At 43.5% G+C, this 15325-nt stretch overlaps 1 protein-coding gene across 2 annotated transcripts in view; it reads left to right on the top strand.

Moving 5' to 3' along the window:
• The window catches only part of LOC119390051 (SEC14 domain and spectrin repeat-containing protein 1-B), a 30344-nt gene that overhangs the window by 6499 nt on the left and 8520 nt on the right, over positions 1-15325 (top strand). For both annotated transcript variants that reach the window (XR_007415762.1, XM_037657576.2), the window contains exons 9-16: positions 471-571; positions 1123-1245; positions 3471-3557; positions 4324-4512; positions 6225-6345; positions 7736-7911; positions 10511-10618; positions 11137-11383. Coding sequence is in view for 1 of the 2 variants with exons in the window: in XM_037657576.2 (XP_037513504.1) it covers positions 471-571; positions 1123-1245; positions 3471-3557; positions 4324-4512; positions 6225-6345; positions 7736-7911; positions 10511-10618; positions 11137-11343 (1112 nt within the window). In the remaining variant the exon portion in view is untranslated. The remainder of the gene's footprint in view (positions 1-470; positions 572-1122; positions 1246-3470; positions 3558-4323; positions 4513-6224; positions 6346-7735; positions 7912-10510; positions 10619-11136; positions 11384-15325) is intronic.

Raw genomic sequence — 15325 nt, 5'->3', positions numbered from 1 at the left:
ATTTCAAGAACATCACTCTGGCTATGACAAGACAGTTCTCTATTTATGACAATGCGAACAGGACCATGAAATGATTTTTCAAATTTTGTCACAATTTAGGCTTCACCATTATCAAATAATTCGCACCATGAATTAAGTGACGCACTTTGTATGAAGGCAGCTCCTGGCAATTATAAGTGACCATTGTGTTGAAACTGTTTAAATTCTGTTGAAACTTTCTTTCATTTTCGTTTTCTTTCCCATCAAGAAAGGCAGCCTACAATTTAGTCAGTATTGTTAATTTACTATCAGCATTATGAGTTTGCAGGTGGATGTTTGCCTTTTTTCATGCCGAATACTACAGGCTATGGCAAAAGAAATCTTCACTTCCATTGCTAATGTGTTAGAGCCAAGTTTAAGCATGCTAGACTACCTTGCTACCACATTACACCTGCAATACTTCGTACCTGTACAAGTCAAAACTCTTGCAGGCCAAAGGTTGCTGGACAGCCTTCAGGTGGACGTGGAATTTGGCTTCAAGTCTCACTGTGGTCGGAGAATGGCTAAGGAAAGGGCCAGTGCATATCACAAGGTAAATGAAAGACAAGCACATATCTCGTTTCATCCTTCTTTTTTTGCTTAGCAGAAACCCTCTTGCAATGTGGCAGTTCATAATGATTTATTTGCATTCGTAACTAAACTGCAAAAGCATGCCTGCCAGTTCCGTGCTGACAATTTCCGATGAGGTGAGTGCGTTTTCCCAAGGTTTGAGGTCAGAGACATAGCCAGAAATTTTTTCAAGATGGGGGAAGGGGGGTTCAACCACTCTTTATTAAATTTATATATACAGCTCTCCATATCACGTCAACCATTCACTGAACCATGCATGCACGTGCAAGTGACCTCAGTGCCATTTAAGAACACCCCTATGCAAGCAAACACATTTAGACACTTGGCATGTTTTCGCAGTGCTGATGGTTTTTTCGTCAATTTTCTTTGACCAGGCTAATACATTAAGGCGTTTGGCATTTTTTCACAATGCGTCGAGCACGTCACTATTATATTATTTGCATTCACGACGATAATTGACATCAGTCAGTTTCTGCTGTAACGTTCTTTTTTGGTCGGTTCTTCACTGTGCAGGTAAAAACTGCCCTGGACACGGTACTAGAGCTGCAGCAGTCCTTCCAGGAAGAGTGGGCTAAGGAACTGGAGGCGCTGAAGAGTACCCGGCTCCTGGAAGGGTTCTTTGCAGAAGTAGACACAGTTGAGTATCAAGAGCTATCCAAACTATCTTCCCAAATGTTCATCAGTGCTAACGACAGTGGCAAATATTGGGCTGTCATGTGTGTGTGTATTGAATCTCGCTTAAATCTTTTGGACGATGACGTGTGCCTGATGTTGAGGCACTGAAAATATGGCAGCCGCAAATTAACAATCCATGTTTCATGTTGTCACCTCGCTTTCATGCGCCTTTGAAGTGAACTGCTTTTTGGCATCCAATGGATATTGGTGCTGCATTCATCAGGCTTTGTGGAGAGCACTGATTGGCTTGTGGCGTTCGGTGTTGCACCACTGTGGGTGGTGAGTCCAAAGGTCAAGTTGACAAGTAGTTGTGACAGGACAGACTCGGAAGCTTTGCTAACCGCCAATCTCTTCAGTGCGTCGGACGTGCGTTTCTTGCGGCTTTGTACATGCCATATAGCCGCTGTTAAGAGGACTTTGGCGGTGCGGCATGAAACTTTGCTTGTGTTGCCAGCTCTCGCATTCAACAAAATTCATTTTCTTGTGCTGTTGAAATTTGTTTTCCTCTTACTGTACAAATATCTGGATTGTTTTTTTACCCCTACCTCATAAAAATAACACATCAGCAGCTACACTTATCTTAAAGGGTCAAATTTGAATGTGTGGAACTTTTGATGTAATGACGTAAAATGTTGATTTTAAGGACTTAGTTATATTGAGGCTTGATAGCATGGCTTTGTGGCCATCTGTGTTTTATGCTTACTTTCACATTTGTAGCTTTTACTGTAAAATTTTTACTATCCAATGTAATGTTTACATCCAGAGTGAGATCCTTCACCCTTGGAGCACTTGCATCTACAGCCTTTTATGCAGGACAAACAAAAATGTGATTAAACAAAGATACCGCACGCGTACTGTGTTTATATTCTTATCGGCCAATGCCTGGGTTTCAGCAAACAAAGGAAGCACTGAGAAAGGTATTGCGACAGAGACACCCTATCTGCTCTTGCAGCGATGGTTGCCATGGGATACAGCCACTTAACCTACATAGCAAGCTGCTCTAGCTGTGATACCAGTGCTGCCTTCTCAAAAAGAATTGATTTTAGCTTCCTCGTGTACTTGAAGTTACATAAGTAATGATGATACACTTCTGTGCAGTAAGTTTCTAGGCTGGTCAAGAGGAAATCGCCAAGTTGTTTATTCAAAAATAGCCGATTTAGGCTCTGTTTTAAATGTAATTTTGGTATCGTGTAGCGTACATTTTGATGGCCATGTAATTGGGCAAATTAATGGTGTAATTTTCGCACCTGCGGTACTTGTGAGCTTCCGTGGGCTTGATTCATTTTTGAAAAGTGCCACTTGGAGTCCATTATTTTCACTGCAACTAACTTGGTGCTCGATGCGTCATAGTCAAAGACCTTTCATGCTTTCGCGAAGCCACGTTTTGGAGAACATATAGGTGCAGTCAAGTGATTGCTTGGAGCAGGTGAAAAAAACAAAAAGTTGAGAAACGTTACGCCCAATGCAATGATAGTGGAAAGATAGGAGACGACAGGCGATATCTGTGTTCCTTCTGCATTGTTCAAGCACTGCTATCATTTATTTATCTTTATTTACAGAATAATGCAGGTCAATTCTACTATAGACTATAGGTCACGCAGGAGTGTAATAAAAAGAGTTTGGAACAATACTATACAGTAAACACTGTACAAAGTCTTCAAGGTACCAAATACAGTGTAATACTATATGCTGATTCAGGTAGCACAAAAAAATTATGAAGTGTCATAGCAAATCAGCAGTGATAATACAAAACTGTTGAGTGAAATATAGAGCATAACTAGTGGCCATCACATTTTGAGTCAGAAAATTGACTTCTTAGATTGCTTGGGGAAATGAGTGTTTAAGCCTATCAGGATGTAGAAAAGGTCTGTTAGTCCGTAAGGACAGGTGTGGTTCGTTGGTTCCATAGATTAATTTTTTTCTTTATCAAGACGTGATAAGTGATCCAACTGTACACATTGGCCATCTCCAGTTTGCATGAAAGCCCCGTTTCATACAGTCTATATCTGTTTTTTCTTGTAGTCTGAAGCTTATCGTTTCGTTTAATTTCCTTAGCCATGTTTTTCCAGAAAAAGCATGCACCTTATTAAGCCAGATCTCGCACTGTTTGTGTGGTAATCGTGGGTCTCTCATTTCGTGTTTCCTTGTTTTTCACCTCCTTGTTCGTTTTGCTTCCTTTACCGCAGCTGATTGACTGGACAACAAATGAACAAAACAGTCTGAGGCAGTCGCAGAACTATTTCGACCTAGAGCGAGCCAATGCCACAGCAATGGTGAGTAGCACAGTACCCTGACAGTATTGTGTGATGTATCTTCGTAGCACAAAAAGATAGGATGAGATGCAAGGGAAATGCCAAAGGCAAGCACTAACTTCTAGCTAAAGGTTTTATTTCCGATTATTTTTGAGGACAGCATCACATGGCGCATGAACTTTACGAGTAGATACATAGTTGACCGATGCCCCTCTGCGTGCTACCTAATTGGATGAGACCTGTAGGAGTCAACTTGCTCGCTGTGAAATGAACGAATGCAGTCACTCAATAGTTATGTGACCCTGCAAGCACTCCTGTGGCATTCCTCTGTTTCATACATCAGGTGCAATGCTGTGGAAGCCAGCAAGACTTCTTGCAGTAGATGCTTTCGCACCAAGAAATAGTTCAATGATTTTACCACCCGTAAAGTGATTTTTTTTTCTTTCAGTTTTTTGACTGAGTAATAAAGGAAGATGCCTTGTGCCTTAGAAATAAACAAATCCTGTTATTTATACGGCTCTCAATAGGTTGTTCTGCATTGCTTAGCATCTCTTTGTTCTCGTATTGTGGCCTCTGCACTTAGTTCCGGTAGCGGGCAGCCGGAGCCAGTCGCAGAGGCCACATATACAATGACACGACCCAAGCATGCGACGCATGGACTTGCACATTTAGCTGACTGAGCATCTTGCATAGCTTTCACAGCATTGTTCCTGATGTATGAAACGGAGTATAAGACCTTTGTTTCGTGTCGCCCAACACTTCGTCATTTTTATCTCTCCTCTTATAGGAAATCTTTGCTCGCTACTCCAAGCTGCGTCAGTGGTCAGCCAGTCTGTGCAAAGACCTGCCGTCCGAGGCAGACAGCATATGCGCTGCCATGAATAGGCTCGACCTGGCCTGCGAGGGCCTCACTTCTCAGTTCACAGGACGCAGCAGAGAGGGACTTTCACCAACGTTGGAGCACGAGTTACAACAGGTAGTACCTGACTGGGTCACTAGTCTGTGTATTCTCGCTGACAAGAATGTCTGTCTGCTCTTTCAAAAAATTAGCCTGGTGTTTCTTTGATGAAAAGAGATTGCTTGTTTCTGGACACTCTTCTATCTACAGGGCAGTGGCAAGACTTCAGGTTTTATGGTGTTTTCTTGTAGGAAAGGGGAAATCATTGTACATTCAAGAGGAGCATGAGTCTACAAAGGAAACTAAATATGGGTTTGTGAAAAAATAAGCTTTGAAAGTGCATTATGTTCCGGAATCAAATCCTGTATCAACACCCATGTTGGGGTAGTGGGCGCATCATCCCAGCTGACCAAGTGCCCTCAGCTTCGTTAACAAGATTTCGCTGTAACCGTCTTTATGGAACCATTTCCTAGAAACTTGGGTAGTAGTAATATTAGGGTACTGTTTTTGTCCAGTACTTCAATGTAACCTTCAAAAATATGTCTTAACACCCCTTTCTACGTGTCCGATTATAGCAGTTTTGCTGGGACTTGTTATGATTCTAACCTTATTAAAATACCCAGAGCAACGAATTAACTCCTTTGCACATTTTAGTTTGCAAATTGATTGCCAGGTCATACTGCTCGTTTAAGGGTTAGTCATTAATTCATTACCCGAAAACCACACCACAAAGCCTCCATTGTAATTCTCGCGTCTCATTGACATAACATCATTTGTTGGTTGGCCATCTTGCTCTTTGCACCAATTTCAACTTCGCTGATTTCCTTGTACTTTTGTGCTGTCTCGTGAAAGGAAAAATTGTGGTCCACCCGTTTACATGTACCATGAATATACTGTCACGGAGTCGTGACGTCGACAAAGACAGCAATCGGCATGTTCAAGGTGAAACTCTTTATTTGGCCGAACTTGTGGCCGGGAAATGAAAACTCAAACTACAGCAATACACGCCGTACACTGATAGCGGTGAACGGGGCTTCAACCATCTAAAAAACTGCTCATCGGTAAAGCGTGTCGGAATTTATACATGCGACATCGAACTTTCGAGCCTTATCGCTGGTGGCCGCGTTAGTTCCAGAGTGAACTCAACTGTTCGCGTTTGTGCGCTCAAGCCTGTAAGAAGATTCTGAAATATAATCTGGAAAGTTCCCAGACATTCGGGCGTGGTTTGCACAAGACAGTGATTACACGTGCAATGGACCAGTTACATAAACATAGCAAAAGAAGCGCGTGGCAACACGAAGGAAATCTGTACGGATTTCACAGAGAGAAATCTGGTGTTTAGTTGAGAAATTGCTCTTGGTCCCAGAAACATTTTTTATTGACTAGAAAGTGTTCTCTCTGTGAGATTCTTGCAGATTTTCTTTTTTATCTTTAGCTTCGCACTACAAATGACCCAGTCGGACTATTTTTTTTTTTTTGTAAACCTTCCTTCACCTTGCAGGTTTCCACAGGATTTAGTTGCCATGTTTTGTGCTGTTTCATCATTGGTTACCATCTACAAGTGAAGAAATGTGTGCGCTTGTCTCCTCATCTGATAGCAAGAATCCAAAGCAGACGTTTAGATTGATAATCAACCTGAATGAATCGAACAGATTGCTGGCTTTATGATTTCACTTACTCATTTTTCGGACAAATGGATGTTCTTATCATTTCTGCTTCGGTGTTATTAATGCGCATCATTTGCTGTTGACTTACTCCGTTCCTTCCCTCGTTTCGATTTCACTCTACAGTTTCTGGAGCTTGTCAACACCACAGAGTCACGCCTGAGGGCTTCTTGTGACGAACCCATCACATCAACAGCACAGGTTGAAAAGCTTCTCACGGAGCTTCAGGAAACAGAGATGACGATAGGTAAAACAGGGCTTTTTTACCGTGTTTACTCGGAAATAGGTCACGCGTGAATATAGGTTGATTCCTATATATTGCGTCCTCCGAAAGATTTTTAAAAAATATTCAAGTACAGGTAGACCCATATTTTTCTGAGAAACCCATGACGTTTCAGATTCCCGCGAGCAAACGCATGGCCTTTGCGATCTCTATTTCCTATTCGAAGATGGTAGATATCACATATTAACGAACTTAGCAAAAATAAAGCCTTTGAGATTTGTGATTTTTGTCCAGAGCTGTCGCATTGGCTAGGGCTCATCATCATCAGAGGTGCTTTTATGCTTTCTGCGGTCTTATTGCATTGTCTTTGCGTTTGTTATGTTTGCGAGCCATCGTGAAAGTGTGCTTCGCGTGTTTAGTTATTTAACGCCTCCAACTGTTGGCAACAACGAAATTATACACAGTGATTATGATTCTCTGAATGATGCCCTTCTAATTTCCACAGTTTTGTCCGTCGACAAAAAATCTTGGGTGAGTGTGCCGGCGTGTGCAGCTATGGTGGCTGAGCCTGAACTGTAGGCAGCATTCACGGCATTCTGTGAACACTTTGATTAGAGTTCATAATGCTATTTTTCTATGTTTATTTTCTGTGGTGTATTAATTTACTGCAAATACACATATGTAATGTGCCTGTGTAGCTGCCGCTGTGTGAAGAATGGCGGGCGCGACAGTGGAATCCTATTCTCTCGGTACTTTCGTTAAGTTTGATCACAAATACAGGTCAAGGTTCTTTGGTCACGAATATAAGTCAACAGCTAATTATGTGTAACATTTCCAAAAAAAGAAAGGTTGACCTATATTCAAATAAATACAGTACTTTTCCCTTGCTTGTAACTGTTGTCATTGCTGTTCTTTTCATTGGGGATGTGAGCTGCTGCAGAAACAGTATGGGGAGGGTCCCCCTCGTCTCTCATAACTGACACCCCTGTATGCATACATGTGTCACATAAATTTGTTTATGCTAACCACGCAGCCACACGGGAGCCACACAGGAACCGCATAGTACTTTGACTGGCTGGGCATGGTCGTGTGCAAAGTCTTGACAGGGATCAGCAGACGGCTCACACATTTGTACGCGCCGTGTTCTGCTGCGTTTGCATTGAAGCAATAGGCACCACGAAGGTCGCTTCGCTCACTGCAGTGGCCACGTTTCCTTACACCAGTGTTTTACTCACTTACGCCTGGTCAGATGCTAAAGGAGTAAGCTGCTAGCCTTACTTCGTGTAACATTCTAACTGGTTACTATTGCATTCATTGCTTCATGCTTGCAGCAAAACTGCGACTTTCTCTTTAGCATCTGCCAGAGCCTGTTTGGAGAAGGCTTTGTTTGTCTTTTTCATGTATTTATCCACAGACAGCCAGCTGCAGTCACTGCTGGACACATTCTACAGCCACGGCGAGAACACCGAGGGAGAAGCGTGTTGGCTTGCTCGCGAGCAGGTTGTCCACGTCAAGGGCCAACTTGCCACTAGAAAACAAGCGCTCATTCAGGCAGGGCAGTTTCTGTGCTGTGAGGAAAATGCACTTCAGGTGAGGTCTTTCACTTTCAATATACACGTTGGTCTAACTGCAAACCAACGTTATTGTACATATGCTCAGTATTGTATCTGTATTATATGCCTCGCTGCTGCTACCTCTATGCAAGTGGGAACTTCGTCAAGCGGATTGTCGCTTTTGTTCCCACCCCCTCCATCATTATTTTTCTATTGGTGGGAAATAAACATTATTATTAGGGGTGTGCGAATATTCAAATTTTCGAATATTTTTCGAGTAGCGTTTGCTATTCGATTCGATTCGCACTCGAATTTTACTATTCGAACTATTCGAACCTCCGGAAAATAAATATAACAACGATAAATCGGCGTGCAGTGTGCTTGGTCTTGCATTTTGGGGCGCCAATGTTCGAAGCTGCTCGCCGTTTCCACCGGTTCTCCACTGCCAATACGTCAAATGCCCATCCACGATTCCGAGGAGCCAGCGGGCGACGCGGATGCGATTCGTTGCTTGCGACGAAGCACGTTGCAGCTTCTTCGTGTTCGCGAAAAAGCCGCAACTAGCGTGAGCTAGGCTTAGCCACGACTTTGAGCAGTAAGCTCGGTTGCGGTGTGTGTGGCCACGGGGCCCAATGTTTCAAAGTAGTACATCATGCTGAATCGCGAGTACAAAGAGTCATCCAGCGATGGTCTTCGTCACGAGATCCGAAGTGCTGACAAGCAGAACCTCTAACCACGGGTTCCACGAGTTGGTCCGAGACGTGCGTCTGCAATGTTCGCGATGAGCGCAGCGCACTATCCTAATCTGATGATTGAGGTTCCGCTCTCAGCTGCCAAACTAAAGCGTAATTATATTCCAAGTGATCGTCGACCCATGAACACAGAACAAACGCATCACTAAGTAGCGTGATTGTCGACAACCGTGACCTCCCGACGTGCAAGCAGCAGACGACGCTCTTCTGGAGCGAGCATCGGACCAATGGAGAGGCATGCTGGAGCAACATCGCGGATGCAGCCAATGGGAGACCTCAAAATAAACTGTAAACATTCGCTTTATGTGCGCTTGTTTCTGAATGGAGGACCTAGATGAAGCGGGAAATTGGAAGACAGAAATGCTCTTTCCGACGAGCCCAAAGTGGCGGTGCCTGGTTGAGCCATTGTGGAGGTATAATTTTTCAGAATATAATTTAGAATATGCTTAGGGACCCTCTGCAATTTTTGTGTGTAATTTCGCTTCGAAGTATTAGAAAAATATTAGAGAAATATTCTAAATTTATTCGATTTGATTTGCACTCACAATTTTGATATTCGCACAGCTCTAATTATTATTATTATTTTATTATTATTATTATTACTACTATTATTATATTGCAGAACGAAAAGAAATTGTGCAAGCAGAAGTGGCTCAAATAGCAGAAGCTGTCAAAAACGTTTGTAAAAGCAATATACAGTGCAAAAATGGCAAAATGTGTCGGACATAAGATACCCTCTCATTGATGACTAAAGGAGGCACTAAAGAAAAAAATGATAGGACGTATGTTAGTAAATTAGCCTTTCACAATACTAGGAACACTGCTCTTGCTTCGTGAAGACGCTTGGCCAACCTGTGAAAGCCTAAAACTAAAGTACGAGGGCGCTGCCACACTTGAGGTTCCCAGACCAACTTGTTGCGATGTAATAGACTGCGCCAGCGATTTCTGGTGCCCACGTAATTCTTCAGTGGTACAAAAATGAATCGCATTATGTTCTAAGGGAGCCAAAGACTCGTTACAGGAAGTCGCAAGAAATTTTATTGAGCCACAGTGGACGAAATACGAAAAGAGGAAAAAACGACGTTGAGATTCGCCACATCGCATTGACATTGATGGGCTGGGGTGTTGGCGCAAAATCGGAAAGTGAAGCTTTGATCTTCATTTGCTGTTCAGATAGTGAACCTGTAATCACAAGATAATGATCTATGAATTTTAACTTATTTAGTGGTTCACTTCAGCGTCCCTTTACTGTAGGGGTCATTATGACTTGTGACAATTTCAGAGAATTTTGTATATAATGAACATGATGGAGCCTTTCAAGCGTATATAAATAAATGCTTTTTTTCTAGTAATAATATAACCTGCTGTCAGATATCAGATATAGCAAAGTGCTATAATAATATGGTCCTGTGAGAGCGTGTTTCTTCTGTCTTTCAGCCTGATTAACTTTGCAGGATGTCGCCAGGGGCGTAGCCAAGGGGGGGGGGGGGGGGGGGGTTGGGGGGTTCAACCCCCCCCCCCCGAAATTTTTCAATTTTGCTTGCGTATATATACACGCACACATACAAACGCACGCACGAACATACATAAAGTATGGTTGAACCCCCCCCCCCCCCCCCCCCCCGAAAAAAATTTCTGGCTACGCCCCTGGATGTCGCACCAACTTTCCCAGAGCAAAGCGCTCTACCAGCAACCTTTTTTGATGATTAGACGGAAGAATTTGATGACATATTTGTCACTTCGAATTTAAGGAAGTTCATTTCAAGGCAAAAATGATTATTAGTATTTTTTTCTTTTGGTGCTCTAGTTTTCTTGCATACGCAGTAAACACGCCCCATGTGTTAACTTCTTGTGTTTGAACCTCACGACCTCTCATTTTAACAGCTGGTGACGTGGCTCGACAAACTCTCCGTTCGCCTCCAGCCCAAATTTGGTCAGGATGGCTATGAGCTCACGGCGGCAGAGCACTCCAGGCTCGATGAGCTGGCTCGTGTGAGTAGCACTCGAAACCCGTTTTCCAGTTTCCTTTTACAGAAACGTGTCTTCCTTACGTAAACATGTTTCCTTTATTACGGAAACCTGTTTCTATTTATTGAAAACCTGTTTCCTTTACTTCTTTTGTGTAGTATTGTCAGGTAATAGGTACATGAGCAACTGCAAGGGGCAGTGTGTAAAGCTCTCAACTCATCTGAGTGCATGCAGGTTTTAGTTCTTTTGGTATCTATGAAGTCGTGGTGCTGCAGTCTAGGTTTATTAAAGCAACTTTCAGCATGGCTAATAAACTCTCTCCACAATACATGCGAGAAAGTAGATAGACTTTTTAATCTCAAACAAGCCCAGGAAATGCCTTCTTGTAATGTTGGTCTCAATTTGCATGGCGTGCACTATGACGGCACTGTTTACCTTACCTTCTGTCCCACATCAATTTGTTCTAGAGCAGGACTGTTATTCAATAAAAATTTATTGCGTCTATTTGTGGCTGTACATGTGGCACTGTTTCCTGTACACAGGGCACGTATCATTACGGTTTGAGGCTCCTGGACGATGCTGTGAGGTTAAGAAAGCAGGTGTGTGCCGTGACAACACCGAGCAACCGAGTCGCAGACGCTCTCTTCGATGCCTGGATGAACTACGTCGCCATCTCCAAGAGCCTGAGAAATCCGCAGCGAGCTGGTGGCACACTTGATGTTCCAGGCGTTAGAGCATCCATCAGCTAGTTTGGCAGGCAAGAATGGTGCCTTTGCTGCTACTACTAAGGTAACAACATAGTTGTTGGAAGTCCAGTATACACGCCATATTATTGTACAGCCGCACGCAGTACGAGTTGCAACATGCTGCCCGTGGTCAAAGCGGAGCCAACACTGCACAGTGGCGCCAACATAGAAAACAATTAGTGATGTAAACACTCTTTCGTCTACTGGTATTTCCAAAACTGATTTCATGTTTGCCGCTGTTACAATATATAAGGGGCCCCTTGAACCATGGCCACCGTGTCACAACTCATATTGAGTGCCACTGTACAGAAAGGGGTTGTCATCGAAAACTAGTTGGCTAGGTGACAAGCAGTCTTCATTTATTGGTTTAGTTACATATTTAGGCCGCCGCAGTAGTACAGTAGTTGCAGTGCTCGGCTGCTGATTTAAAAGACACTGGTTTTATCCCAGTTGGGGCGGTTACATTTCGATGGAGGCGAAATGCTACCAGCCCGTGTACTGTGTGATGTCTGTGCACGATAAAGAACACCAGATGGGCGAAACTCCCGCAGCCATTCACTACAGCATGCCTCACCAATACACCAGCGTTTTGGTTTGTGAAACTCCATAAATTAGTATTATTATTAATTATTAATTACAGTGGAACCTCACTTATACGTCCCCCAGTTTCACGACGACCTGCATTTTACAACAAATCGGTTTGGTCCTGGCAATACCCGCAGAGAAATAATGTATTAAAAACTTCGATTATATATGATGCAATTTTACACTGACCCCGCATTGTTCGACGACTCTGATACCGTCCCAAAAGAAAGATCGCCTGCTTTTACTCTTATCTAACGCTGACCAAATAATTGCGGGTGCAAAGATATACCTTACGTGCCCCTAGGTTGACGGTTAGAAAAAAAAAAAAGAGTGATACAGGTACCGTATGTCTTCTTAAAATGGAAAATTTATTATCCTGGCAGTTCATGTTCTTCTGTGATCCAGTTTTCCTGGCTTTAAAATCACTTCTGAATACACCTTGATTGTGTGCGTATTCAAGGCCTAGACAAGCTCTATCCACACGGAGTGGCTTCAGCTAGTCGGAAAGCTCATCTTTGAGATTCGGATATTTTCACGTTTTCGGGCCATGGAAACTTTTCCTCGTCAACATGGCGATGACACTGTATCTGACTCTTCTCACGGGAGGCTGTTGCTAACGCCGTTTCGGTTTCGTTTTTACGCGCAGGCTATTTTCGGATTCGAGTTATCGGAAAAAAGATGCGCGTTCGATTCGATTTTTAAAAGTGGCGAATAAAAATTTGCTTCCACCTCCTTCAGTTAAATGCTTAGCTGCCATTTTCAAAAAATCACTTAATCTACGTTCCTTGGAAAAGTGCAGGGTCGTGCCGCGGGCTTATTCATGTGGTCTGTTCCCGTTTTTTGGGCAGAGTGAGCATCATTGCCTATGTTCTAAGTTTTTCGATTATACGACGGTTTTGCATGGTCCCCTGAAAGTCATATAATCGGGGTTCCACTGTATTTGTTTACCAGGGGTGGAACAGCTGCGCCATTCGTGCCATTGTGCGCCAAACTTGTTTACCTGCGCCATCCTGCACCGAACCACCCCTCTTTCACCAAACTCATTTATCAGCGCCATACAGTGCTGCAGCACCCGAATTTAGCCGCAAGGCGCAACAGCCATGAAGTCTCGTGCCCGAAAACGTGGCTCAAACATCGTGTTTTCGGTTTCATTGAAATGGTTATAGTTTCTGTTTCATCAAGGCTGTGATCGGCTATGGAGGATGGCTTAACAGGCGTTACACACCACGGGAGAAAAAACAGAAAAAAAGAAAAGGACCGACGTTTCACAAGTGTTGGGACCAAGCTCTGTCTTTTTTCCGTTTTTTTTTTTTTGCTTGTGTGTTTTTAAGCTCATTGCACCAAAGTGTTTCGTATGAAAAAATAAACTTTAATTGAGAGGAATGGACTTTTGTGTCCATTATTGCGTTAGAAAACGTCAAAATTATTTCACTTTTCTAAAGAAGTTTGATCTAGACGAAAACTTCCAGGCTACGCGTATATTTCCCCAGGCATTGTACTACCTAGCACGGCTGCAGCCATTGCACGACGAACTACATAAAACAGAACAAAAAGGACAACACAAACATGTATACATAGCTAAATAAGGCGGTTGCACAATTTAGCTTAGCGTTTTGCCAAGTGCAGCACTGGTTAAATGCTGCTTCACAATTGCTGTGAAACGGTGCTACATCTGCTCTGAACGTTCTTTCTGACTGCTCCAAACTTGCTCGAAAAAGTCTTTCTGGCTACTCCAAGCCTGCTACAAAAGGCACTTTTGCCAGCTCCCAGGACTGTTCCCAAACCGATATGTCCCGTTCTACCACTGGTTTACATATTTATTTTGTTATTGGTATGGACATATCTGACGGGTATCTCGCATATCTCATTTCTCACACGTACTCTTATCGGAGTGCCGAGTAAGGGAAAGCAAACACGTTCGCAATAATTTGGCAGAAGTTGTTTTTGGTTATTGTATACACACTTACAGGACACAGAGTTCATTGCTTATGCAAATTTCTGCTACGTTAAAGAATGTGACTTCTGATTCAATTAATCAGTGTGTCAGTTACAGAGGCTATTATGTACAGATCTAACGAAACCCAATTTTACGGTATCTGGTCCATTGAAGAAGCTATCTTAGCCTTGCAGATACCTGTAGCGCTAAATGTTATCAACTTAATGAATGAAGTTTTTCCTGAAACAAATCAGTAAAAAAGTGGTAATTTCTTTCTAATTTTGCCACAGGTGGGTTTTCATCAAGCATGTGCTCTAGCATTATTGTGCTAAAACATATCAATGCCCTAGTCAGAGCCCTAGCTTTATTTTTATGAGGCTATACGCCACATGCATGCACGTAACAGCGAACATTGCAGTCTGTAGCACTCTTACGTAGCAGATGGGGCTGGTGCAGTGGTTACTTTTGTTATTTCGTGGTTTATGTTACTGATGCATACCTGCCAAGCCTCCCGGATTACCCGGGAGACTCCCGGATTTTGAACGTTTCTCCCGGTTGTACGGGTCGTAGGACAATCTCCCGGAAATCCAGCTTTGCCCCACGTGTCCAGTGCATTGCGCGCCCCATGCGTCACGGTGACGCGAGGTGGGACGTTTCGCATACAGATGCGCTACATGCAATTTAAAAATTGATCCTAAATGTGTTATAGGTTATATCAGCCATTAATATTTCGTAGATGATGCATTTATGTACACACAAATCTATCCCACAAGTTATCTCGCCTTCAAAATTTTGTGTCACTACTGCTTTAAGTGGAGAGCCCAGCACTTAAAAGGGTAGCTGTTACCGATTTCTGTCGAGATAGCGTGTTCGCCAGCGCTTGCGACCGTCCTCGTCTCAACGGCGCCCCTTATGGTCCCTTGCACGACGAAATAACTGGTAAGCAAGCGACGACAGGCCTCGCACGCGGAGCGATGTTATTGCATGTGCCCTTCGCGCGACGGTGACGGCCGGGTCGTTTCATCTCTGCTTCAACCGCGTTCGTCCCTAGTGCTAGCACACTTTTACTCGCACGTGAAACAGACGATGCGTAAGCGATGTTATCGGTTTGGACTCTGTACAGATCAGCGGTGACCACAAAATACCGCTGACAGTGTCCATATAATTGCTGTTGCAGTACCCCCCCCCCCCGTTGAGTAGATCTCCCAGATTCCGTTTCTCCAAACTTGGCAGGTATGCTGATGGCACTAATAACTTCCTTGCAACTTTCTTGCCCAGCCTGCTTGCGTGCTCGCTGCATTTGTTCTCCACAGCTTTGTGAATTGGCAGCCTGTCATAGCTTCACGTGAACCTGGCCTGCATCACCCAGACATGGAGCCTCCCATGTCCAGATGCCTTCGGAGGCTCCATATCCAGGCCACTTTTGGGCCACCTTCGCGGACTTTTCACATACACAGATTGGGA

Source organism: Rhipicephalus sanguineus, chromosome 4, assembly GCF_013339695.2.
Source record: "Rhipicephalus sanguineus isolate Rsan-2018 chromosome 4, BIME_Rsan_1.4, whole genome shotgun sequence".
NCBI lineage: Eukaryota > Metazoa > Arthropoda > Arachnida > Ixodida > Ixodidae > Rhipicephalus > Rhipicephalus sanguineus.
Note: the sequence above shows the minus strand (reverse complement) of the source record. Positions and strands in the feature narration are given on the sequence as shown.